Raw genomic sequence first — 26,705 nt, 5'->3', positions numbered from 1 at the left:
CCCGGCTCCTCTCTCCCTCCGAGAATTTGCCTTGCCCTGCCACCCAATGAGAAGAAGCAAAAAATACTGGAATTTTTCCCGCGGCTTATTTGCGGAATTCATTATTTGTAAACACGCTCACAAAATCGTCGTTCCGGATAATGATTCGAGGCTCATCTTGCTGACATAGGAACATACAACAAGGTCCTCTTGGAATATTGCACTCGATGCAATTCAGTAACAAAAAATGGTGAGCAAGGGAAACTTCATTGGGTCCCCTCCCCTTTGGAATGCATTGTCTTTGTTTGCGCTTGACTGCAGAGATGAGTGTATATGCCTCGGACAAACGGAGGACTCGATCCCGACGCGAGCACTCCGAGCAACTGGTCCTTCTTCGAGCTTTTCGCTAACTGACGGGCTAGGCTTGAAGCAGCCTGCATCAGGAGAGCTTCATTGCAGTCCTCTGTCTGATCCAGATGGTACCGGTGAACCACGGTGCACATTCTGTGGATGTTTGAAAAGTCTTATGAAAAAATCCCTCGTCCGCAGCGAGGATCAGAGAAATTGAGCGATCCCTACTCACAGCGACCGGAGCATAGGGTCCTCGAGTGCAGAAAGTAGGCAGCAGAGCAAGTTCCATCGGGCAACACTGGATGAACACCTCTGCGTGAGGTTGTGTAGCGATAAGAGGAGCCAATCCTCGACCAGGTGCAGTTGACATTTGGTCTCGATCATCGACGAGTACAACCTTGAAGGAGAAATTATGTTACGATGCCTGAAATCTATCTGCGAAATTGTTCGATGCTCGTTGCCAGCTCTCCGGGAGAAGGAAAACATTCGCCCACCTATTAAGTGTAATCATGAGCAGTTCGGGATATGGCTGCGCGTTCGAAAGCAGCTCACTCATCACTTTGCTGATGCCCTCGGAGAATGGCAATTGCTCATAAACCGAGCAGAGAGTTCGACAGTATATCTGGAAAATCATTTCATCCAGAAATTGTTAATTATACACATCAAGGGAGAATCCGCTACGGAACGCCATGATCGCTCACTTTGCCGAGTGGGTAACTCTGGGACGACCTCACGAAATCGAAAAGCATCATCGATTTCTCAAGGAGTAAGGCCAAGGCCTCGCTGTCGATGGCTGGAGCTGATAAAGTAGCGGCATCGTAACCCTGGGAGAGGAGTATATATTCATTTAATTCGATTAGATGGACGGCCCGACGCCATGGGACGTGCCAAGCGAGTTCTTTCCGCTGTCAGAAATAAAATCGAGAGGCATACCATACGGGCTCGTTTCTCGTGCTGGTCGCGTAGATCCAGGCTGACGATCAGATGGAGATTCTCGACTTGCTCGACATTGACTGCTCGGGATCCCTTCTTTATTGATACTTCGAAGTTCTTGAACAAACTCGTTCTAATCCATTGTTCCAATCCGCGACTCCGGAGCAGATGGCGGATCTGGAACGGATGGGCAGAATCGAGATGTCGGGCAAAGTATCCAAGGTTTGCCTACTCGGCTACGCAAGAATATCACGTGAGCTTTTTTGAAACATCATCATGGTTGGTGTACTCACGCCGTGTTGACTAGTTATGATGAGATTCCGGGTATCCTTGAGATGCGTTTCTATGCACGCACTCAATAAGACATCCCGGTCGTGTTCTCTCCGAGCCGACTCGACGAGATAGAAAGCGGCAGCACGAGTCAGGATCAGTGTGGGCTCGCACACGGTCCTGCGATGGGGAAAAATCATTATTAAGACTTCGTTGACTCTCGATCGGCTCCCTCTCCACAATGCTCCCGGGCCTGTCAGGATTCGGAACTTATGATTTACCCTACCCCACATTGAGACGGACGGTGGCAAGCACTGTATCGATGATGAGCTTTGACGTCTCGACTCGTATCGGCGGTAGATGCCGGAAAACCGACAGCACAGCGCACATGAATCCGTATTGTTTGAAGGAGTACCGTTCGTGCTTCGTGATGTATTCCATGACCCGTTCCAAGTTTGTCAATAAATTGAATCGTTGCGTCTGTGGAAGCCAGTGATCGCCTATAGCTCGAATTGTGACATTTTCCATCGATGAATTGAGATACCGGATCTCTTTTGGTGAAGAAATGAATGGCAATTGGATGAAGGGACAAATCCTCGCTGGAGCGCCACTACGGAACCTACATCGGATGCTGAGCTGGATGGGGTGGAATAAACCTTGGCCATCATCATGAGAAATACCGGGATCAGGACGCTATCGTCTTTGAAGAGGTAATCGCCGAAGCGGAAGCATTCCAAATCAATTTTCGCCAATTGTTCTTGGGTCAGTAAATCGCTGAGCTGCAGCAGACATCGGTAAATGGCAATTCGCAGCTGGTAATCCTGTGATCCATGGAAATTGGGGTTAGGTCCGAGAGCGGTTGGAACTCGCATTCCCATCCAATCAGAGGAATGCCTCCGATCGAGGCAAGGCCGGCCGGGACGTCGACGGTTAGGGGAGCCACGCTTCAGACCATGGCCGAAGCGAAGCCAGGTAATCACGAGGGGAGCGACGGTTCACCAGAGGAAACATACTCACACAGAGATCGTTTTTGAGCCATTGGTCTGTGATGTCGAGAATCAGATGTAAACATGACGTCAGACCGAGGTCGAGAACCTTCATAGCGATTTGCCAATTATTGCTTCTCGCTGCGTCCTGGGGAATGAAAAGAGTTGCACTCAATCAGCTCCAGGTATCGCTCGGGAAAGGCGGGGATTCCCCGACATACCTTCGCCTCTCCTTCGTGCGCTTTTGTCGGGGAAGAGGCTTTCTTCAGCTGAGAGCTAAGCTGGCCGAGTCCGTATTTCCCAGGAGGCCACGTAACGCGTTCCAAGTTCACGTCGAATGAATTCGGGTCGGTGTCATTCATCTGCAACCGATCCGAGCGATACCGTAGGACTGAGACTTTTCTTGCCGCTATGAGCGGGAGTTCTGGGATTCGATTTTCCTCCGGTGAACTTTCTGCATTTTAGGAGCTCACCGCCATCAGATGGATAAACTCGTGCGTACACCGGCCCGTGTGTACATAACGCCGAGTTTTTGAAGGAACTGGAGCTCTGAGGCATTGCAGTATCAACGAAGTGATGGCTTTCAAGCCATAGCGTCTCACGGCGCGCATCTCATGGACTGCCTGCAGCACAAGTATGGGCTGTCAGAATGGAATTAATTTTCGGCTCCAATAGCCGTTAACGGAGCTCATGATTCCATCGAAGATCGATATGGGCGCCGCGCTCTTGCGATTCACCTCGGCATCGTTACAGCAGTCCTCCGTTATAGTGTTCACGACACCCAGCAGAGTGACGTAGATTTCCTCGAACTGCGTGCGTGTTGACCAACCGATAAAGTTACATCGGAACATATACTGTTTTAAGAGCTGAACGTCCAAGTAAAGCTCACAAGCCACAGGTTGTCGAGGCCAATCCTCGAGCGTGGAGTGGGGTGGTAGAACGAAGTCGTTGACGCACGACGTGGCCACGAGCTTGACCAACTTCAAGATGTCCTTCGACAGAGGAATGTCGGTGGGCGATTCGCACCAGTTCAATAGCAGAGAACAAACGATGCTGCAAGGGAATAACTCGTCCACGATCCAGCAATATGCGCTTGTGACGGATGAAAGGCGAAGGGGAAATGATTATGGGCATAGACGAACGATTTATACGGGTGTCTCACCTCGCAGAGTGTTCGCTGTCCTTCCCGACGAAGACTTCTTCAATCGGTGTGAAGTGCGTGATATATTTGTGCAGGATGCTGCTCATAGACAGTATGCACTGAGCTTCGAGATACTTCTGAATTTCGGCTTCTTCCATAACCTCCGCCAGACATGTTAGCGTTCGCTGCAAGAGTGACATCCTCCCACACCCATCGGAGACGAGTTTGCTCGCAAGGTCCATCAGGGCGGAACAAAGTTCTTTGGAACGTTCGTGGAGCTCAATTTTTTGCTGAGGTTTGGCCCTTTTCAAATACGCGACGAAAGCCCGGGCATACATCGGTAGTTCATCGTTAGGGATGTCTTTCATGAGAAGAGAAACACCCTTTCTGAAGAAACACACCGTGACAGGCGCATGCTCGAGGGCCACTGCGGCCAGCTGGAGCTTCCGGAAATCAGAGCTGCCTGCAAATATCTTGTCCACCGGTTTTTCGGTATCGACCAGATTCTCGCTCAGTTTCTGGAGGATTTCACAAATCTCAAGCGGATCCTCGGTGTCGCAAATGTATTTCAAGAAGAACTCCTCGTCATCTTCCGTCGAGTTGAGGCCACGCGAGAAGTATTCGCCGACAGCTTCGGGACTGGCTAGATCCAGACTGAGCCTCCGGAGCTCGCTCACAGACGCCGTCAACACCAGCACAGTGAGTCGATCCCACAGCTCCTGCTGGAGATGCCGGCGGAAGTTTTGCTCGAAAATATCTAGAACCGCTTGGCGAGTGTTGCTTGGCAGCAGTGGGAATGTTTCGTCGAAAAGGAAGCTGACGATCGGTCCCTGACCAGTGGGGTCGCTCTTGGATACGGAATTCAGGAAATTATGGACATTCGAAATTCTTGAGCTAAGAAGAGGTTGGCAGCATTGCTCGTTGAAGAAGCCGCTCAGTTCTTCACGACGATGAACCGATGCTACGAGCTGTTGCACCGGAGGTTCGCGACTCAATTCGACCAGAGACTGAGCGTTTGTCCCGATGAATTCCTTCAGCTCAGCTTCCGATTGATCGATATTGTCGTCAAAGAAGTCCGAAAGTAGAACCATGGCTGTTTCCGAAAAGAGATCTGATAGCAAATTACGCCCTCTGGAGGTGATGAGCTGCTCCCACCAAGAATGGATCCCTCCTGTTTGATTGGTCAACATCAAGAGGTGACACCATTGACTGACGAGATAGGCCCTGTCGATTAGTGCTGGGAGCAGTTTCCGACTGTATTCCTCGATCAGAGCCGTGTTCTCAACGAGAACCGCAAAGAGGGCATTACACAACTTTGGAAATTTGCCGGATTGTAGTATGAAAGTGAGCTCCGACAGAAGCAACGTCGAGAAGTTCACTACATTTGTCTCGGTCAGCGATAAGCTCACTGTGTGCAGGAGAACGCAAACCAGATAATCGGCAAGTTTCTGTTCGACGCCAAGCAGATCACTTTTCTTGAGCGTCATCTCCGTGTCGACGGGAAAATCTGGAAGGAGGAGCTCTCGATTGAACCAGTTGGATTGGCAACCATCGTCCACTCTGAGGTAGTATAACTTCGAGTAAACCGATCGCGGTGCAACGACTGGCCTCTGACGGGCCTGGTGAAAAGTGTTCAGCAATCTCTCACCCAGGTCTTCTCGGAAGTCTTGGAGCCGATCAAGGACGATATCTTCTTCGGAGTGAGTCAGAACGATCCTAAGAACTAGGATGAGCAACGACAGATAACTGTGGAAAGTGGAGGTGGAGTCAGATCGCGATTCTGAGCCATGTCCTGGGCGATTTCGGGAGAGGAGATCTGAGCCCACCTCGTTCCGCTGACATCACTGTTCTTCGCAGTGACAAAAAGCGCCTTCAGGATGATGTCAATCGGACGGAACACGCTGGACGGCATCGCACAAAAAAGCTCTTCCAAGACCTGAAAGCAATCATCGAGTGTTCCGGACATCGAGCTCCCTTAGAAGACAAAATCTCGCACCTAATACCGATAACGGGGAATATCACGATCGGAGATCGCGTAGTTCGTGGTCTCATCGAGCCAGTGACCCGGGTAGCGGGTTGTCCGAGCTCGGACCCAGGTACACTGGCTCCGCAGACGAACCTTATGCTCGCTGACGTCGTTGATAGGGATTTCCCCTTTTGAGTACTTGATGAGGACCATATCGGCCACATCCCGAGAAATTTTGCGCCAACGATCCTCGGCCATCTCGTATCCTCTGATTATCTCGGTCAGAAGACGGAGACACGCGACAGAGCTCGAGTGTCTCTCGACGAGCCGGAGGACGGCTTCCCGGCTATTTTCCGCATCTGTAATTCCCACCCAGACTTATTCCTCTCCTCTTCGGATAGCGGAGCGATGGTCCGAGGAACGAAGAGCTCACCTTCGACGGAGCCGGAGAAAATATCCTTCACGAGGGGTTCGACGAACGAGAGCCCGCTACCGCTGAGAGGCGAGCCCGGTGCGAGCAAACGTTCGCAGATCTCAAATATCTTCGACACGGAGACTACGAGTCTCGACGAATACTTTTCTTTGGCTAACAGCAGGAGGAATTCCATAAGTTTCGGTAATATCTGCTGACCACTGTGAGCTGGGGACAACATTCCCTCGTCGAAAAACTCAAATTGCTCCACGATGTACTTCAGGAATTTCTGATCTGCGTCCAGCAGCGTATAGTTGATTCGACCCTGCAAGCACTCGATTGGTTACGCATGAAGTCTAGAAGGCGGCCGCAGAGTTTTCAGTTGACTGAGTGAAGAATGTTTAGCACCTTGACGAGCTCGATGAGCATCCGGAGCACCGCTTCTTGGAGATCCGGCGACGCCAAGAGAATGTAGTACTTCAGAGCTTGCTGCACGACCGGCTCAAACACCCTGATATGAGGAGCTAGCGCTGATTTGACATTGGCAGCTTGGCGCACGGTTTTCGGTAAAATGTGGGCAGACTCATACCTTGATTCAAAGTGTTGAGGGTGATTAGTTCGATTTTTCCTTACCTAAGAGAGCCCTTTAAGAGCCCCTCACCTTCGTTAGAGCGCTGCACCACCTGTATGTAAATACCATGTATGTAGATCAGGAGCATGCAAGCAAGTCGGACGTTCCAACTCACCATTTGTAGCCCATCGGATAATTTGACTGGATTGGCGCCGATTGGCAATTGACCTGCTTGGCAAACTGTAAATACGGCTCGTCGATGAGCACTGTATAGAGGTCTCGCGCCTCACTCATGAAGACTTCGGTTTGGGAAGGTGAATGCGGACTCAGTTCCGTCCGGGAATGTATGCCAGCGAAGTTAGTTGCAAACAAAGTTCTCAGAACCTGGACGGGAGAGAATGGTGAATCTCCAAGCTGGGATTATGAGTTTCATTGGGAACAATAGTCGATCTCGACTAATTCGGTTCTCACTTCGGTGGTCGTCTTGACGATGGCGGCCGGTGCAAACGGGAACAGACCATGCATGTTGCTCACTAAGGGTTGAATGTGCGGAGTAAAATCCGGTAGAAGGCAGAGAGTCAAAAGAGAATCGACCGCCGTCAGACACGATTGGAGAAGCGGGAACGATGGCGTCGTCGATGAAGTCTGCAATTGAGGGGGAGCTCCGCGAAATCGCTGCTTAGTTCATTTTGTGCGGATTCCATCGAAAATTTCCGCGTCGACGAGACTTACGTTCAGCACCGCTGCTGTAATTGCTGTCGCAATGCCTTCCTGCAGTTTCGCGTAAAGCATTTCCCTCGACAGGAAGAATGGGTCAGCTGTCTCAGCCTCTTTGACTCTCAAGAGATCGCTATCTTCTCTCTCCAGGTTTGGAATCAAGGGTTTGTCATTTGACTTCGGAATCTGAGATCGGATACGAGACAGGTCATTCCCAGAGTCGCTGTGCGGAAATATCTCCCCGCAAGTTCATGAACATGAGAAGAAAAATACAAATCCGGAAACTCACCCATCTCTGTGTCATATTGATCGGTTTTTGAGCTGCGTCCGCAAAGAAACCAATTACACGCAGCGTGTGCTCGAGGCACAGCTCGAGTTCTGCCTTCAACGTGTCCGCCCCGGCCAGAATTGGCCATAATTCGGTTGCCATGCTCGCTGAAAACGGAACTTGCTGGAAATCATTCCTCGTCTCGGCAACTTACTGCCTGACTGCAGTTCAGCGCCTCCCTCGTACCCATCGACGTCCAACTATCCCGAAATCGGACCCTCAGCAGATCTTTTCGTCTCACCAATCTTTCTCTTAGAACACGAAATTAGATTCGTGCAAAATCGGTTTCTTCTCCCACTCCGTGAGTAATACTTGGCCCCCAAAATGATCATGCTGGGAAGCTATTCATGTGAAAAATTATTCGGTGGTCCCATTCTAAGCGGTCACCCATAAAAGGCTTTGTTAGTGTACCATGGCTCTGCGTTTCTATTCAAGGATGGTGCTCACTTACCACAGCCATTGTTATTCAGTCGAGCCACTTCTGTTCCTTGCGCAACGATGAGTTTACAACTAATAGACAATATTAAGGAATGGACGCCGGTGTCGTGCATGTACGTTGAGCAGGTCATGAGATGATCAAGGTGACCTACGAAACCTACTCCGAGATTGTAATCGAATTCCGTCGGCGGAAAAGTCTCGAAAAGGCAGTTCAGAGTCGACAGTAATCCATCCTACGGAGGAGGATCAAATCAAGAGCACTTGAATCAGCCCCATCTAATTATGTATTGTATTATAATACTTTCATGTACTTTCATACGTAGTGCTTCAGCCTGGTGTCCGAGTACTACTTACCATGTAGTGCTTATCCTCGGCCAACATCAAACTGGAACGCAGTTTGCTAAGCACGAAGCTGAGATTTTGTTGCTGGAGCCTTTTCCGAGCGGCTACATTTTGAACGTGGTGCTCGCCTTTCGAAATTTGGGCGAGGCATAAAGTTGCTCGAGAGGATGAATTGTTCTAGAAGATAGGTACTCGATCATGCTCGCTACTGGAGATATAAACGGGAACAGCAGCGGCTTAATGGAACCTGACAAGCTCACCATCGTTGTCACGCATATCCGTATGGCTTTTGCGGCTGCTAATCTCACTCGCTGGTCTTCTGAACCAAGGAACTCCTCAGACATGAGAACGGCACTCACAAGGCGCTTCTGCATGACCTTTGAATTTCGCAAATAGGCGAAGGGCACGTCGGATATCACTTCGCAGAGCGTCACCTGTGGGGAACATTCATCCGGTTCGTGGGAGATTTCCCGAGGGATTATTCATTGCATTCTCAGCTCCGCGACTCACATGTCAGCGAGATATTAAAACGAGCTTTGGAATGCTTACTCGGACTAGAAAATATGTAGAGGTCCGCATCCGATACAAAGCATTGACTAGGTTGACCACCTCATCATCGCTCGCAATTTTCAGATATCTTTCGAGGAAAACCTTCGGAAAAAATAAATATTAGAGACCCCAGACGAGTTTACCTTACTCCTGTGCTCATACGTGAAAAAGGCTTTCGACGATCGGCCAAGATTGGAGAAGCTGAGCGGTTTTACCTTCAAAGCCTCCAGGGCTCCCTTCTGACAGAGCGGATCTTTGTCTTGAAGCCTGATCACGATCGCCGAAACGACTCGCTTGACAGCCTCGATGTTGTCTTTAAAAAACGTAATTCGACGTCAAAATGCGACGGTGTTCAGAGAGGCCGCGGTCTCTCGTGACTCATCAGTCTTGACTGAGGATTGATGGTACGAGTACCCACCTCGCTCCAGCCAAATCTTGGCAGCGATTGCCCCCAAGTGCAGAGCGTTTGCTATCAGCTGGGAGTCTTCTGAGCTCTCTGCCAGGGCTGAATCGACGACCTCCTCAAGATCCGAGAGGACAGATGCCTCACCTTCGAGGCATCGCGATATGCAAGTCAAGGACAAGCTTCTCAGGCTAACCTGTAATCATAGACCATTGGCACCAACGGGACTGTTTTTTCCATTACAGGTCTTCCTCGCGGGCGTGAGATCGGGAATGAATCTTGACTCGGAAGCATATTCATGTATATGGCGAGACGCGATCGATAGGGCACCCGGACAGGCGGTAATTAAAATTAGCCAATTTGCTCCATATGGAGCGTGGATGGACGCACGAATCACGGATAAGCTTTGGTGACTGACCTTCTGATCGGCATTCTGGAGGTACTTCCTACGGAGTAGAGCGACGACGAAATGCGAAATTGGTCGAGAATTCATCTCCTCTTTCAGGGTCACTAATGGGCACTGTTCTTTGCAATTGCAAACTTTAGAATCTGTAACGGTGACAGGGTAACGGTTTGATTTTGTTGGAGGTCTCCGCCGCTCTGATTAACGCTCGAGAAGGCCGAAAATGTAGATCTCAATATCCTGTCGAGCTCACCAACGCTGTTCGACGTTATAATGGTCACCTGACCGCTTGACTTCTCCAAAAGTTTCGGGCACCTCCGGAGCATCTCGCGAATACATTCGAGTGCCGAGGAACAAAGTGAGGTGGACGACTCGTCGAGGATGGTTGCGCAGTGCAAAACGGAATAAAACGCCTAGCAGGAGAGAATCCGATCGAATTCAATTGGAAGAGGTATGACTGATGAAGGGGGTATATGTCCGACGAGTACGTCAGTTCCTGAGAAATGCGATGCACCTGCAACTCTTCAAGTTACCTCTTCGATTTCAGCCGATTCCATTCCGACAGATTCATACTCTTTGGTCAGATACCTGCATGAACCGAATATATGTTAAAAGCCCCGACGAGTGCATTGACGACGTTTGAGAACATTAGCCCTCTCACGAGGTAGTTACGGGGAGTATCGAATCAGCGGCATGAATGCCGTAGCCTCACCGTAAACAAACAAGGGCCGCAGGCAGGGTTTCTATGTCGTTCCTATGGATGTGCGATACGAGCGTAGAACTCAGATATTCACAATTGTTGAGACTTTTGCGGCACTGACAAGCTAAGCACACGAGGATTCGCGACGCGACCCGGACCATAGACAATTGACTGGAATCGGGTAGAGATTTGTCTTTTGAGACAGAGCTTCACGCGGCTGCGCTTTGTTATGGAGAATTCTTAAGAGAGTCCATTCATTCAGTCCAATATCCCGATTGCTGAATTCCTACCTGGAAGATGTGAGCAGGGTCGTGCAAGAGGTTGTGAGCTGAGTGACATCTTCGTGGCTGGTGTACGGACCGAGTACGGGCAGGATTTTGTCTAGAGCGTCCGCAAGTGACTCTTGCAAAGACTCTTCGTCGTTTCGTTGTAGGATTTTCAAGATACAAGGCACAAGATTGACACAGTAAGGCCTGGAATGTATGAGGAGGTTGACAGGTGGTGATTATCGAAAGCAGAAGAATCTCGCTGAAGATGTTTCTCAGGTTCAGTCGGACAAGGCAACGCACCGCCTCTTTGCGTGTTTGATCAATGGAGCCAGTTCCGCGAACTTCGCAAGGGCTAAGGACATCCTCCGCGGATGGTCATTCCTCTTGATTTCTTTGTAGAGCTCCGCTTGAATCCTAGACAGATGACTCTCCAGGAGACGCTGCCGAGAAGGAAACGGGGGCTATCAGTTCCGATCCAAAGCTTCAGGTGGAATCGGCGCAGAGCGCACATTTCGCGGCTGTAGCTCCAGTGTACCGCTTCCTCAGCGTAAAAACTCAAGCAAACATAAGAGAGAGATTTTCACCTGAATGGTAATCGATAGGCACTCTGAAGCCACCAGTCTCACGTCGGCATTCGAGTGCGCCGCCAGGATGAAAAAACTTTCGAAGCATGAGCTCAAGAGTTTCCCGAAATCCGTCAGACCCCTGTGATTGAGAGCGAGAATTAATTATTTCCCGGGAGCACCCATCGGTTCTCGTCATCATCAGAAATCCTGAATCATAAGCAAGGACGGGGACTCGAAGCAGTTCACGATACAACCGAGGACGCCGATCACGCAGAGAGACACAGTTCCGAGAAAGAGTCCAATAATTGTAATCGAGATACTCACCAAAAACTAAAGCTGTTTAATTATTTGACACGGTTAGGAGAAATCATATTTTACAAAAAACACACCACCAGAACTTTGCCATCTCTTAAAATTAGTCCCATAGAATCTATCTCCGAGGGTTCATGATACGATGCAGAAATATTCGCCTGTCTCGCGATCATTAGCACACAGGACGATCCGCCTGATTTCGAGGGAGTCGCGGGGGCTTACTTTGTCTGATCGGTGGCGATCGAGTCAGCCAAACAGCAGCAATGTGTGGTGAGTTCAACTTTCCCCGGTTCCGGTAGGCCACTGGGGAAGAAAATTGGTGTCGAGTCGCCTAGTTGATAGCTCAGTCCAAGAATGAATCGGATGCGAATCGAACACTTACCTCTCCGGAATCCGGGTGGTGGCTCTGATAACGTCGATGCTCTTCAGGAGGCGCTCCATACTGAGAGACTTCGAGGACATCATGATTGCGTCCGGCAACTATAACCCGATCTCTGCTTTCGCCGGACTGCAGGAGGAAAATCCAGAATTCGAATCGACGGTTCCGGGAAAATTTGCATTGGAATTTGAGAATCTTATTTCGCAAAGGAAGATCGTGATTGCGCCGGGTAACCCGAAAAGGCGAAAGGCTGCCCTGGGAACTATTTCTCAGCGGACCTGGACACCGCTTTTCCGTCAATGTTCATTCGCCCTCGCTTGACAGCCAGCTGTTTATGTCTCGTACCGGTTCGACGTGAAGTAGCTTCAATAAAGATGCATTGACAGCGACAGTCAAACGCTAAGATGAGCTTGTTTAAGGATACTGTCATTAGCTCGTTCCGACCGGCTGTAAGCGGGGCTCCGGTCTGTACCCTATAGTTCCTCGGTAGAACTTCACAGGTGGACAGAACACGACTCTGAACTGTTCATTCAGCGATCAGCTGGCGCACTATGAAAACAGACCTGAGTTTTGGCGCCAATTTCGAATGGAGCCGGGAGTGCCCATAAAATCGTCAGAACCGACCGGTCGCCGCCCCTATCCTCCATGCGGTGGCGCAGAGTCCCAGGGTTGGTGCTCATGATCAGCGAAACAACGCTGCCCCGTGCTACCGGCTGGCCGCACCGGAGAGCGAGTCGGGCCTTCTCTAATTCCTTCATTCGGACGGCTTATCGGGAGCGCATTTCTCTCCGGATGGATTTCTCTCGGAATTCTAGGAGTCGTCATCCCGCGAGTTCCCCCGATTCGACGCGGTCGCGAGCCTCGGGAGCCAGGTTTTCTGTTTTTTTTCAGGACAATTATTGAAGAAAAGTACTACCAGAGCGGCCTCGGACGGGTACTTCAGCAATTTCTCAACAGAAGATGGAAACCATGTACACTGACAGACTCGAAGCCACAAGCTCCCGCATAGGAACGCGTCGCGTCGGTGGGGCAATGCAGCTCGGCTCGGGAAAAGGTCTCAGACCGCTTAGCCATCCGCGTGCAGTGCGATGAGCGGGAGCCGAAGTCTTCCTCCTCTCATGAATATCTATCCGAACTCATGCATATGACTAGGAGCAAGACCATATCGCACTTACTCGAGGAGTATATTCATGCATGCAAAAGCTCCCTCCGTCATCAGGGATCGGGGGGCCATTTTACAAACTCGAGGACAGACAGAGCCAGCAATCGAGCACAAAGCGGCCATGGCTAAGCAGGCGATTCGCCAGCAGCCGATCGCTCGGCCGTCAGAAGAGATCTCAGTGAGAGATAGTCGAAACTTCAGAGCTCAAGCAGAGAAAGATGTATTAATTTCAAGTCAGAAAATACAATGACAGCTTGGTTCATCGTTTGTGTACACACACTGGTACACCGCCAATGAAGATCTTGAATCGAGACGACATTCGAAACTTTTCTGACTGGGCCGCGAGGTTTTTGTTGCAGAAAATACAAAATGTCATTCATTCGTCCCATGCGCTCGCTGCATAAAGCACGGAGTCGAGACGCAGATCTCGAACATAACAAAACGTGATCTTCGGATCGGAATCCATAATTGATTGCATACAGCGGACAAGTGACCGAGAAAGTATCCAATGCACAATCGTGTACGTGAATCTTCCTTTGAATCTCGATAAATGCCGGTGTGGCTTGTTTCTTCGCGGGACAAAAATCTTCTCCGTCCCTCAGGGAAAAGCGCGGAAAAATACCGGATCGCGACTCGTTTCGGCCAGAGTTCCGCGAAGAATCCGAGTCCCTCGGAACCTGGAAAAATATCTCGCTCTCATCATGGGATCGATTACATATGTACATATCGAGCTCGACGCACCGTTCGCTCGAGAAATCCCAACGGTTGAGCCTTGCTGACCCAGCGACTCACTTGTGAAACCCAGTTTCGGGTGCTGCCTGGTTCATGAACCTGCATTGACCCAAAGAACCATTCCCACCTGAGGAGAATTCGAGCTGAGGCGCAGTGCTCCTCTAAAAAACAAAATGCGAGAGAGCCTCGAGAGGCTCGGAGCTGTACTGCTGATTCTGTTCCAATCTGGTGCACAGGTGCTACTGTCTTTGGGCCTCCTCCAATGCCGCAAGAAAATGCAAATCCGAGACGGGAGGGAGAGAGCTATGTGGACCTAACCCAGCAGATCTGCCCACATCTTTCTCTTCTTCGGACCGTCGGCTCTGAACCTGACTAGGACCACGACCAGAAGAGCGAACGATTTCGCAAGCACTGCTGAGGACACGAGCAGCAGGTCGGCGCTATCCGTAGATACGACTCGAAGCTCTGAAAATCTCTTGCTACGCGATGATCCCTGGTCCAGACAGGTAGATTCAAATTGAATGTCGTCTGACGAGACGAGTGTCTTCGAGCTCGGCCGGCGACGGGCAATATGAAAATTTTTGTCTTAACACTCGAAATTCGGCGCGTAAGTTGAACTTCAAAAGATGAGGAATTCGTTTGATGGCTCACGCGAATTTACGAAAGGGTCAAGAAGGAGCCTCGCAGCAGACCAATTAGACGAGCTGATGACGCCGGAGCAGAGACACGCCCGGAATTCTATCTTTTTGCTCATCGTTCTCGGGTCAGACGCGTCCTCGAGATTAGGTGCTCCAGAACGACGACGCCGGATGAGTTTTTGATCATTCGACCGCATCCCACGAGATAAAAGCGTCGGAAGCTGGCTTTCGGCAGCCAATCAAACGAAAAGAGCGGGAAGCGAAAAAAAGTCTATCTTCTATGCAAGGCTCGCGATTTTCTTCTATAGTATCGAGGCGGTCCTCGGCGCTTCATGCATGATGGACCTTCCTGAATGGGGCGAGGCAAGTCTGTCCGTCTTCCCTGCTAGTACTATTGGCTCTCAGATCGTAGACATCAAAATGTTTGCCTACTGTCAGGGATCACTAGGTCCGTACTACGAAAGAATCTTCGGGTTTACGAGGAGCGTTGCGTCAACACAGTCTCGAGGAACATCAAACACGGTCGTGAATCGCTCACGACCCAAAGTGATCCCGGCACGGGGAATCGTGGAAAATGTGCCACGACTCGAAAGACAGGAAGTCGCTCTCCGACTTTTCGTTCCGACGTCGAAGTATGAGAGAATCCGGAATAGTGAGGCGGACAGAATATGCGACTCTCCGAAGAAAAATTAATCGACGAAGACCCCAAGTTCCGGAGAAACACCACCGATCTTTTGCGTCGTCAGAGAATTATCGACAAAATTATTCAAAGAATACAACGAAGGGAATTGTTGGGATCTAATCTCAATTGCCTCAAACCACGTTCCCTGGGTGTTTCCTCAGAGATTGTGTCAATGATTATGGCCGAAACTATAAGGATGGACTAGCCCCGGAGAAGGGAGGTGTGAATTCGTATGGATCTGGATCTCATTGTTAAGGGAGCTTTTCATCGAGGGAGCTCGCTTTGTCGTTAACGGCATTTATTTGACGAGCAGCGGAGTCTGCCCGACTGAAGCCGATGTGATCTAACCGGCGCCAAAGCGTCTCTATTTGCTTTTGAGCTCAGAGAGTGCGTCGTCCCCGGAGCATCGTTGAAGAGTTGCTGCGACATCGGATGCTGCAAGGTGCTAATCTTGCGACAACCGACGACCATCGACCATGAATTTCTTGAGACCGTCGAGTCCATGGTGCGTCACGTTTTCCTTCACAATGCCATTGTCTGGTTCCGGAGCGCAGCGTTCGCTACCGAGTCGAAGAGAAAAGATCGCATCTCGCTTTTTGTCATGCTCACTTCATCGTTCGTCAATCGTCTGTCGAAGTTTTCAGTACGATTCTCGGCAGAGGACGGAGCTGAGCGCGTGACGGAAGTTGCGAGTGCGAAAATTTGGAGATCCCCGTCGGTAGGTGATGCGAATTGAAAACTCTTGGCTCGTCGAGTTTGATCGATTCTCGGTGTTGAGATGATCAGCTAATGCGAGTCAATCATTGATCCCTTTATGAGGTTTACACGATTTCGAGAAACCGAGAGAGACGGAGTATGTGTCAGGAACAAACCAGGAAGTAAAACAAGCTCCGCACTCAACAAGATGGCTCGAAGGTCATACGCGTCTGAGAGCGTGACTGATACACCCCGCGTTCGAGCAGAGCCAGCCAGTCGGAGTAACTACATACAGTAGACGCTTCTCGTACCTCTCAGGCAGCTACTTACTTCACACCTACTGCCTCCGCCTACTTCTCGAACTTCACAGAGTAGCGGAGGAACGATGGTGAGCGGGTGAGCGTTTGCTTGAAGTGCTCTCTGCTAATGAGGTGATCAGAAGATGCGTGACAAGGTCGTTGAAGCTAGCTGTGAGAAAAAAAATCCGAAGACAGAGTCATTCCTCCCTAAGCCTATTCTGGTTATCTCGAAGAAATTCTCCTTGAAGGATGCAGGGTCTGAAATTTGCTGATTTCGACTAATTTCGATCGGTATACTTGACACCTTCCCTTCTCCTTTGCTTTATCCGATTGAAGGTGCAACGACGCTGAATGATTGTCAGCGATTCCACTCGCAGTGACTTTTATCGCTTCATCTCACGTAACGCCGATTTCTCGGAGACTCATCATTCGCGTAACTGACGATAGAGTTGATGATTAGGATGTCAGATCTATGGGAAACGGAACCTCTGGCACCCGCTCAAGGACGTTCAATCGTAACATGTTTATTTGTTCGGGGGGATATCGATAAAGCTCGCATGCAGGTACGGCGCGAAGGAAATCTAGATAGGAAGCTCGCGTTTCGAGCCTTGATCTCAAGGATCTTTTTTTGTTGTCGAAACGGTTCCGCATCTGGACGACTGTTTTGTTCGAGAGACTCCCACAACTTTTTCGAAGACTGGGTACATGTGAAACATATATTTTCTAATGCGCGACGATTGGGTCGGTTGCTTCGTGCGCGCTCCGAGCATCCTCCGACTCCTATCGTATATGACCACCGCCCGGAAGATATCTGCGGTCGTGCAATTTCTTAATCCTCCGAGCTTGTGTCGATGCCTCGACTCCTGAACTCTGCGACGACTCGCCTCTCTCGCGGGGCAAAGTTTTACGACCTTTTTGTCAGCGGCTTCTATGTTAATTTTGTACTTGCCGATCTATTGTACAGATGACATTTGAAAAAAAGATGATCGGACGCTACGCTTCAGGTTGTTTTGTGCCTAAAGTCGGCGAGATGCTTTGTGCTGTCGGCTTCAACTGTCCCCTCGTCTCTCGTCGTTGTCGTAGACGAAATCGTATTCGTCGTCTCGGAGAGAAGAACACAGACCGGCCTAGCTTCAGACGGGCGGTGTTTTTGAGATCGTTCGAGTCTGTCTCCGTATATGACGCGACATTCGGTGATTTCGGAGCGCTCCACAAAGCCAGAACGAGATTAATGCCGGTAGCGACTTTTCGCGTGGGAGTCGACATTTTGGTGCGGCCATTCAGAGGGAGCGAAAAAAAGAAAAAAACGCATACTCGTCGACACAATGAAAGCTAACCGAGTACGTCAGACTGCTTTAATCAATGACCGAAACTGAACCTCGATCTCACTGCTCCGTCCTTCTATCCGATCATCCGATGCAGAAAGCGAGCCAACGAGCGCCGAAGACGGAATAGCATGTGCTTCGGAAAGCCGAGATTGGCATCTGCAAAATCTGCGATGAAGCAGCGGAGCTCGAAGATGATCCGTCCCCAGCCTCCGAGTCTGGACATCGAGGTATTCATCTCGCTCATCTCCCTAGGAGCGTGAAATTGCAGATAGGATCTACGATTGAGCGATGGCGGACAGTCGCTGCCGCTGCTGCAACAGCGGTAAAAGCAGCCGGGCAAGGGTTCACCTAATTCCTGTCATATGAGGTTTTTGTTTGAGGTTTGCGCTAATATCAGATGAGTCCGCAGATAAGCTCAGAATTAGAGCGTCATGCGGTGAGATTTTCGCTCGCTACCGAAATTCGACCGTTCGAGACTCAATTGGAGCCGGGAAACCGACGACGGCGCCCATGACGAGACCAGACTATAGGCTATCGTATTTTTCAAATTGCATCGAATATCGCTCGAATTCCGCAGCCTCCCGTTTATCCACCGAGAGAGGAGAAATCTGTGCTCGAGAAATCTGATTCTTCGGATCGATTCAAGGAAGGAATACGCTCCGAGGATCTCGGACCGGAGGCGGCTCCCGTACGGTTTCCCTGCTCGTCCCGATCGACGACAAAATCGTTATGCGATGAAGAGAGAAATTAGAATTCCTCTGCATCGGCGCTTTCAATCAACGAGTTTCGGTGGAGACGGGGAGAAGCATCGCTATGTAGCTTTCGGATTGGGCAGTTTGGAGGCTGTTTGCTTGCCCTTGAAGTGGCTCCATAACCGTGGCAGGTGTCCACAAACTCGAAAGCTGCTCGAATGTTTTTGTTTTTATGCTTGGAGTGACGAATCTTGCACCAGCGCCAGAAGGCGGGAATAGCAATGGTAAATTGAAAACGCAGACAATTTTTGCAACGACGGCAACACTGAATTCGAATCCGCGGCTCGCGTTCGCATTTCATGCTGGTCGAACGCCGGTCGATCCCACAAAAACGTTTTTTTTTCTGACTCGTCGCTATGTATCGATTCGGACTGGGATCGACCGATTCCAAAACTCTGCAATTTCGGAGTGTCTCCGAATCGGCAAACGACGGAGGCAGCGGGAGTCGCCACAACTCGAGCTCTCAACTCGCGGATACGGAGAAGCTCCGTGGGCGATGGAGTTCCTCTCCGAAAGTTCCGTATTTGCAGAAGAAAGTTCGTGCTGGTGTGAAGTCAGCGCTTTTCAATTTTACAGCGTCTCGCTGTCCCTCTGCAGAAAATCTTAGAAGTGCTGGGAAGCGAGCCAGCACCCTGGAGAGTCGACGCGCGGCAGTAAATCTATCGATGCACCACTATGCGCTTCCATGAGTATCCAATCGGATTGTGACATTCTGTTCTGAACAGGGAATCGCCCTGAAAAATGACAGGGGAATAGATGTCCCGAATGTCTTGATGAATGAAACAGCCATGGATCGAAGAACGCTTATCCCGAGACCATTCGACCTCAACTCAGATCCTACCTGGCGATGAGTATTGGTCGACGCGTCGTCCGGAGTGATCTCGAGAAGGGAGATCGAGGTTCGCCCTTTATTATTCCAGGAAGAGCAATTTTATCAATTATTGATGACTTCCGGAAGTTTTGAGTATACGCGCCGAGTTCCTTCTTTCCGGAACATTCCATCCTTCATTTGCTGGAATAAAGCTTCGAATCGGTCGCAACTCTCGCATCAATGAGGGGGGCTTCCTCGAAAGTTATCGCGTGAGTAAATGAGCTCTAAGCTGCGACCATTGAGAATTGTTAGCAGGTTTTCGCACCCTGGCGCCACAGTTCAAATATTTGCGTCGTGATCGGTGAGGCTCCCTTCATGTCTCGTGACGATTCTTCAAACAGTCACCTCGACCCACGACCGACCTATCGGCCAACCAGTCTACGGGTGAGCCATTCAGCTAGACGTCCATCTGACGATTTGAGGTGTCCCGATGTTTGCTCAAAATATTGAAGACGATCAGAAGCATTTTGTCGATGACTTTGCATGACGCGAGTCTACGATGTTCAATGGGTTCCCGTTCTCATTCATACAAGTCGAATTCATGAGCTTTCGAGAAATTAATTTACAGCCGATCTTGTATTGTCCGTTGTTTCGATCCGGAGCACTGTGCTATAAGTCGCGGAATATGTTCGCAGCTCCCATGCTCGCGTCGAAGGGTTTTGCACCGGGAGCCCGAGTCGATTTCACACCTCATGCCCATGTTGTGTACTAATGGCGAATCTAACACCTCGGCGGCACGGTCCGTCTCTCTCGCTTTCGGTGGTTTCGTGGGTCTACGAGTTTCGCGCGCGTCCACCGCTTCTCGGTTCTCGAGCTTCTGACAGAAAAAGATCACGGAAATCGTAGAGGAGCTCGAGAGAAGAAACCATGCGAAAGGCCGAATCGAAAGAGAGACGTATGAGCGGAGCAGAGGATAGAGAGAGGTAGGGACTTAGGTGTACTATCGTCGCCGAGGACAGTCCGAGCGAGTGAGCGGCCTACGGACGGATGGATGGACCGACCGACGTCGAGCCGGTTCGTAAGAGAGGAACAAGAGAAACGCATCACAGCCAGGTAAGCATGCAAACACAGACTTCGAGGCGCCAGCAAACACCTGAGCTCGAAGCTACAAGGGTGAGCGCATGAAAGAGCGTGAAGTGAAAGATGCCTGCCGTCGTTGTCTACCTTGCGGCCTGCACTAGAAAACCCTAAAGTCTCTCTCCGACTCAGTCAGCCTCTTTGCTCGAATAAATGGATGGATGGATAGCTAACTAGCTCGTTGGCTGGCTGGCTGGCTGCTTGGCTGAATCGATTCGGGCAGCGCAGAATTAATGGCTTCGCTCGTCTTCGCCATTCTCCGATTTCCACGAAACCGCTTCATGAAGTACATGGGAGCAGGATGCTAACGGCACTGAAAGGGCTTCGAGTCTGACTGAGTGACATTAGAGTGGAATTCATCTTAGATCTCGGCTCCATCCGGTCAGTTTCCAGAAGATGGAAGTACTTAGCATTCGAGTCCGTGTAAACGAGGACACGCAATCGAGGTCCGAGATAAATTCCACTCCAACGTCAATCAGTCGGACTATCATCCCTTCTATGATCCGGGAACAAGCTACCGAAACTCGGTCGAGAGCGCGGGGAGGAGGCCTTTGGTGACAGCGACTTCCACTACACACCACACATTCAGCTGAGTGAGAAAAGCAATAGAATGAGTCGACAGTAGTCCGATCGTGCTCGGGCTCGCGTGTTCTCGTCAACTCGGACGGGCGCCTTCGTCATTGTGATGCAATGATCCCGACCGGGGTTGTATTGCTCTAGATACGTTCTGAACAGGTCGCGTTTCAGGTAGCTCCCATTCTGTCGTACAAAGGATCCTAGTAAGGGACTACTCTACGTTTCGTGGTTTCGTATGACCATCGTGAACGTACTCGTCTCGGTTGCGCTTCTTAATATGTCTTCCGAAATTGAACCAGGAAGACCCGAAGGCTTAACGGTGCTCGGACTGCTCTCAAGGCGACATTCTGATAATGTTCTCGCACCGATTCCGTGAGATTTCTGGGAAGGACAATGAGCACGGATCGCCGTCGACATCCTTCCAGATCTGAGGCTATTTTCGGCGAGAATCGAGCTGGCCTCGGATGCTCATCCTTGTTTCAGAGCTTTCTCGATCGTGTCGCAATTCCAGAACAAATCAGTTCCGCAATATCCCTTGTACCGTTCTTAAGGCGATGCTGAAAAAACTTCGCGTAGAGATCTCTTGGGCGAAGCGAATATCCTCTTACGAGTCTTTCGCTCGGTGCTCGACCGCTCGGTCAGTCGAGCGGTAGGCTTTCGGCTCGGTCGGCAGCTCCCGATGTGTCGTGGACCCTCAGTGACAAAGGAACGAAGTTTCATTGATGTCCGTAGTAACTTTGGTGAACGATCTGAATGGAATGTGGCCACGGTTCACAAGCCCAGAACCCTGCCGCGCTGCGTCTCATTGTCCTCTCGAGCGTTCCTGGTTCGACGAAGAGAAAAGTTTAATTCTGCAACAATTACCTCGCCCACTACGAGCAGAAGTTGTAGTAGTACATTCAGCCCCACGTTCCGTTTCATGTCGTGAGGAATTCACAGACACCATTATTCAATTTCCACAGTTCTCATCTCAATTCACTGCGCAAAAGAGTTCGGCCCGGAAGCGCTCGGGCCCTCCGATCTTCAGCGGGGCGGAAGGCTCTAAACGAATCGATGCGCTACGAATTCGAAAATATCACGCGAAAATCGGATGGCTCGTGATCCCCACTCACGCAGGGTCTGGCGGAATATTCCCTCACGGGCAGCGACCCTTCGATTCTAGCTTGGGAAATTCCATCGTTGTGCCCGAGCAGCAGATGTTTCTCCGACGGGGCAAGCCGTTAGGAACGGTCACCAGTTGCTTGTCTACTCGAGATCATTGTCCCCGTTCGTGATACGATGGTCAAGCGGTTCAGACAAATAACGGCTCTTGCACAATCATTAGGAGCGGTGGTTTTCGCGCGCTATCAAATTTCCATCGGTTGAGACCTCCTGTCGATAGGAGGATACCTTGCCTTTGCCCTCGATCTTCCGATTGCAAGGAGCCTCGCATTGGTTACGCGGAGTTTGACTTACGGGAACATCTCTTTCTAGAACTTCCTGGTTCGCCCAGATTCCCTGGCCTTTCCTCAATTGACGCTGGAAACGCAAATGTTTGCGTCTCGCTCGTGAGAGTGTCATTTGGAGGCTCTTGTCACATCAGTTTGTCGCTTATTCGAGGTGTTGACATGCTCGATTGTGTTCAAAATCGCAAGCGAGGCTTCAACGCGATGATCCATTCGGCGCCACGTAGTCTCTGTTGACGTATCGGATTAGCAGCTACACGAAACCCATTCTCGGTCGAGAGTGATAATCTCGATTCGTGATACCTGAAACCCTAGCCGTCGTGTTGCTGAAACGTTTAAGTACTCATCTCTGAGCGAAAGTACGGTCTGACGACTAGACGTCTGTTCCTGTTGATTCCGATCTTCCTTCACCCATGATTTGTCTTGGGTCTTTGTCTCGGAGTGGATCCTGCGCTCGCTTGAATGAGCGTATATGAGCGATTCCTACGTTCTGATCACGTTCCAAGGAGGTCGGGTGTCCCAGCGCCGAAAACACGCGGCATGAGTTTCAATGCGGAACACCGTAGCTCGAATGCACTTCCGATCCCGCCTCCTACTCGTCCCAGGTTCGATAACTAGCACTTGTAATCCAAGGTCGTCGGTATTTGCTCGAAAGCTTCTCGGCGACCCTCTCCTCGTCCTTGAGAGCATTCTCCGTTACATTTCCGCATTGAAATCCTTTCCTGGTTCTTTTTTTAGCATTCGCAACTGAAGAGAGATCGATCGAGGAAGACTCCCACGAATGCACCGACGGCTGCGGTCTGCGAGTTCAAGGTGCTTGCGGGCTGCTGCGATTCGCAACATTCGGAGTTCTAAATGAACTCCTTGCCGTGGCGAATCACTCAGCTTTGGATTTCTCGATAAATGGTACTCGGAACCTCCAGAACGGGACGAATATTTCAGAAAGCAGAAGATTGAAGTCTGTCAAATTTCTCAAATGAATCGCGCTCGGATGCAGAGGCAGATAGTCAATTCTCGAAATTCGGCCTATTCTCCAGCTCGGGTTTCGGATGACAATGAAGGACAGAGAAGTATTTTCGGATTCGATCAAAGCTTCATCTCCCTCCCGGTCCCGACAATGAAAGGTCCGACTTGTTAGCAGAATCACTCTGGCGAGCGGCGGAACATCCCACTGCCTTGTCGCGAGCGGATTGCGAGGCGGTAATTTGTCTGCATAGGCGCTGCCGCGCGTCTCTAAATGAAGACAAAGCTCAACAGGGTGATCATCACACATCATTGAGGTGATTGAGACTTTTCCCAGTGAGGGGATCATCGCTGTGTTCGACAACGTGATAACATCAAGTGATCAGTGATCGTTGACGTGGCCTAGGCCTAGGGGGCTTGATGATTCTTGCGACCTCTTGAGATGCTTTTTTCTCGCCAATAGTGGAGTACCTAGTGCAAGCATCCACCTATTTTTCTTCCCGCTCTCGCTTCTGATTCATTTGTATTTTTACCGGAGATGCGTTTTGTTGCCGATGCTGCCCTCGGGGCTGAGAGAGGAATCGGCTGCGGGTTCTATTGCGGCGGCAACTGGAGCAGCCATTGAAAGGATGACATTAACAAATGAGATACGAAGCAGTATCGTTTCGTCACAGATTCTCGCTCCAAGGAAGAGAATTACAGCGCAGGTTGGAGGACAGGGGCGGGTCTCCTCCGTTGTAAATCTATAACTCATTTCAATGGTCGTTACAGACGAGAACAAAAAGTCTGTGTCGGGCTTTCTCCAGAGTGCTCTTGTGAAATGTGTACTCCACACCATAAACGTCGGCTTTTGTGATAGCCAATGTCCCCTTGCGAGTGATAGCCCCACGGATTCGGATCGAGACTCCGGTATCGATGAGGAGTGACGCGGAAGTGATTCCCCTCCGCAATCTTGAGAATTTCCCAACCGAGTTCGTGTTCTCTAATTGAGTGAGACGTCCAGTGTTGCGCGATAAGATCGGGTCAAAATTGGATCTGCACTGGAGCGATCGATGGTATCTCTGTGAGGGTGCTTGTGGTCTGGGCCATTCAATGGTGTTTTGTTGGTGACCTTTTCGAAGCTCCACTCTATCGAGTCCTCATTTGGATAACGGATTTTATTGAAATCGTACGAAAATTACGAGAGCATGCGATCGAATCAACTCCGTGGACTTCGCATCGAAATCATGGATGGATTACCAAGGGGGGGGGGAGGCAGGGGCGGGAAACTTCCCCAGAATTTTTCACCCAATCGCACTCTTCGCATGGATTTTTCCGCTGGGAGAGATACATTCTGAGCGACAACATGATAGTCGACTCCAGAGACAGTGGAGAATTCCCTCTGCTACGCAAGGTCCCAAGATTTGGGCATCGTTCCCGACTAATCCGAATATAGCTTAATTTTCGAACCACATCTGACGGTGCAGAGACCTCCCGGTTCCCATCGGAGCTGTACTATTTGGATGCAGCCAGCACATTCGCGATTGGATTAAAGTTTCAAGTAGGTTTTCAAGCCACTAGGTCTCGCTGAACCCGATTCGGGAGTTCAGCTTAACTGGTGATGATGATGACTGCGGTGCACCTCTAATGGTGAATGGTAGCTCGCTCGCTACACCTTGTGTTCCTCCGTGCATTGTAGGTCACACTCCCATGGATTCACTGCAAACCGGACGAGGAGCACCGTCGGTGTTGCTCCCTTCACACAGTCGTCAATTGTTTCAGGGTCTACCGACCAACCAAGTAAACTGGCAGTCAGCATCGACGCCAGCGATGTTTCTTTTTCTCTCTCGCTGCTTTTCGCTCCGAGAGTCATCACTCAGCTTTTTTCTCACTCGAACATTGCATCTATTCCGGTTTGCCGGTTGCTTGTTTGTCGCCTGGTTGTTTACCACTGGTTTTCAATTTGTTATTCGTCATGAGGAATTTCTGGATTCAGATCCGCTCACCTTCTGAGCGTCAGGTGATCTCGAGCGAAATTAATTACCTGAATTCGTCAACCACTACAAACAAGCTCGCTTGCGCAGCCGTTAAGCTAACCGGATTGAATTCACAACCCGTCTGCTCACGATTCGGGTGGTTTTTCTTTTGATGCCCGTGGAAATCCAATTGGGCTCCGAAATGTCGGTCAGTGGGACGACGAGCCGGAGAGCTCCACCACCCAGCTCCTATCATGCCAACCTGTGGGAGTTCGGAGTGAGATATATTTGAGAAATATTCGGGATTCCCCCTCTTCTCCCAGGCGATCCCGGGGATCCTGATGACGAGGACCCCTTGTGGGCTCCGTTAGATTTTCCCCCCAGGCAGCGGAGGTGGATCAGGTGCTTTTTCCCCCTCCAAACGAAGGGAAGCTCCGGAAAGCGTTCGGACGGAGACACGACGCGCATCTGGGATCGAATGTCGCCCTGGGACGTGCTCCATTGGTTGTCGCGTGTACTGTGTACGCACTGTCGAAGGTTGACGGAGGCACGCAAGAAAGCACAGTCTAAGAGGCTAGCGGATTTTCGCATTGATCCACTTCTATCCCATGGAAGGTTTGTCGGAATTCGTGCGAAAGCAGAATTTCGTTCGTCAGTCCATCTTTCTTCTCTTCGGCGGGGTCCAGACTCCTTGCCCAAGTCCACAACAAGTCAACGCTGCGGATAGGTGGTTGCAATGAATGCAGCTGCGCTGGACTGAATCCTTGGCCTTCTGACTGACTGACTGGATGGATGGTTGACTTACTGCATTAAACTCAGGGCGAACTGCTTGCTCCTCCTTGAGGCGTATCCAAAAGAAAAAGGAGCTCATTTCTACTAGTTGCGATCGGATGAAAGTTGAAAAATGCCTTGAAGGAATGCAAGACATCGACTGGAGGCCTAGTCGTCGTCATCACAAGACGGTGCTTGTAACAATACAGCTTGAGTTTCTCTCTGGCGTTCGCTCCTCTGGTTCTCGGCGATTCTCAGCCGTAGCAACAACACCGGTCGCGTCGACAACGAAATACAGGTGACATTGACCAAAATGGGAGCTGCAGCAAATCATCAGGAATTTTTCGATCAAGTCGTCGTCGTCGTCTCGGAGCTGCATTTCTTTCAGCCTCGCGGAGACCAAAAGACTCGCTTGCGCTTAGACAGTTCCAATAACAGACCGCAGTGTGAGCCACTAGACGGCCCGGCGGGCGGACGAACGGGCGGACATTGTTGAGAAACAGGCAAATATCACACGACGCACGAAGTCACTCGCGTTTGCATTGAGGTTCACCCAACGGGATTCGAAGCCTGTTCGGGGTGCTCCTCATCCGAGAACCTCAAGATAACGTGAGAGCGACCAAAGATGCCAAGAAACCTATTCTTGACAGAGGTACCTTTCCCAATGCCAATTTTCTTCCATACTCAACAATGTCCAGGCGAAATCCTACCAATCGGAGTTCCCTTCGACTCGAATCGCTTAG

At 50.3% G+C, this 26,705-nt stretch overlaps 1 protein-coding gene across 1 annotated transcript; it reads right to left on the bottom strand.

Moving 5' to 3' along the window:
* Positions 1-245: 245 nt before the first annotated feature.
* On the bottom strand, positions 246-12,101 carry htt (huntingtin). Its single transcript, XM_029112402.1, is given in 37 exon segments — positions 246-483; positions 563-727; positions 825-952; positions 1,032-1,154; positions 1,264-1,440; positions 1,557-1,713; positions 1,820-2,013; positions 2,148-2,354; positions 2,551-2,667; positions 2,741-2,881; positions 2,993-3,142; positions 3,257-3,572; positions 3,682-5,167; positions 5,309-5,406; positions 5,487-5,596; positions 5,780-5,985; positions 6,060-6,449; positions 6,452-6,627; positions 6,785-6,993; positions 7,081-7,254; positions 7,333-7,512; positions 7,616-7,761; positions 8,109-8,325; positions 8,447-8,611; positions 8,695-8,868; positions 8,984-9,085; positions 9,199-9,285; positions 9,376-9,582; positions 9,805-9,935; positions 10,043-10,202; positions 10,323-10,377; positions 10,502-10,660; positions 10,780-10,962; positions 11,059-11,198; positions 11,343-11,463; positions 11,859-11,939; positions 12,013-12,101. Coding segments are annotated over 37 exon segments (7,359 nt in total).
* Between the last annotated feature and the right edge of the window lie 14,604 nt (positions 12,102-26,705).

The sequence above is a fragment of the Galendromus occidentalis genome, unplaced genomic scaffold (assembly GCF_000255335.2).
Source record: "Galendromus occidentalis unplaced genomic scaffold, Mocc_1.1 scf7180000075629, whole genome shotgun sequence".
NCBI lineage: Eukaryota > Metazoa > Arthropoda > Arachnida > Mesostigmata > Phytoseiidae > Galendromus > Galendromus occidentalis.
Note: the sequence above shows the minus strand (reverse complement) of the source record. Positions and strands in the feature narration are given on the sequence as shown.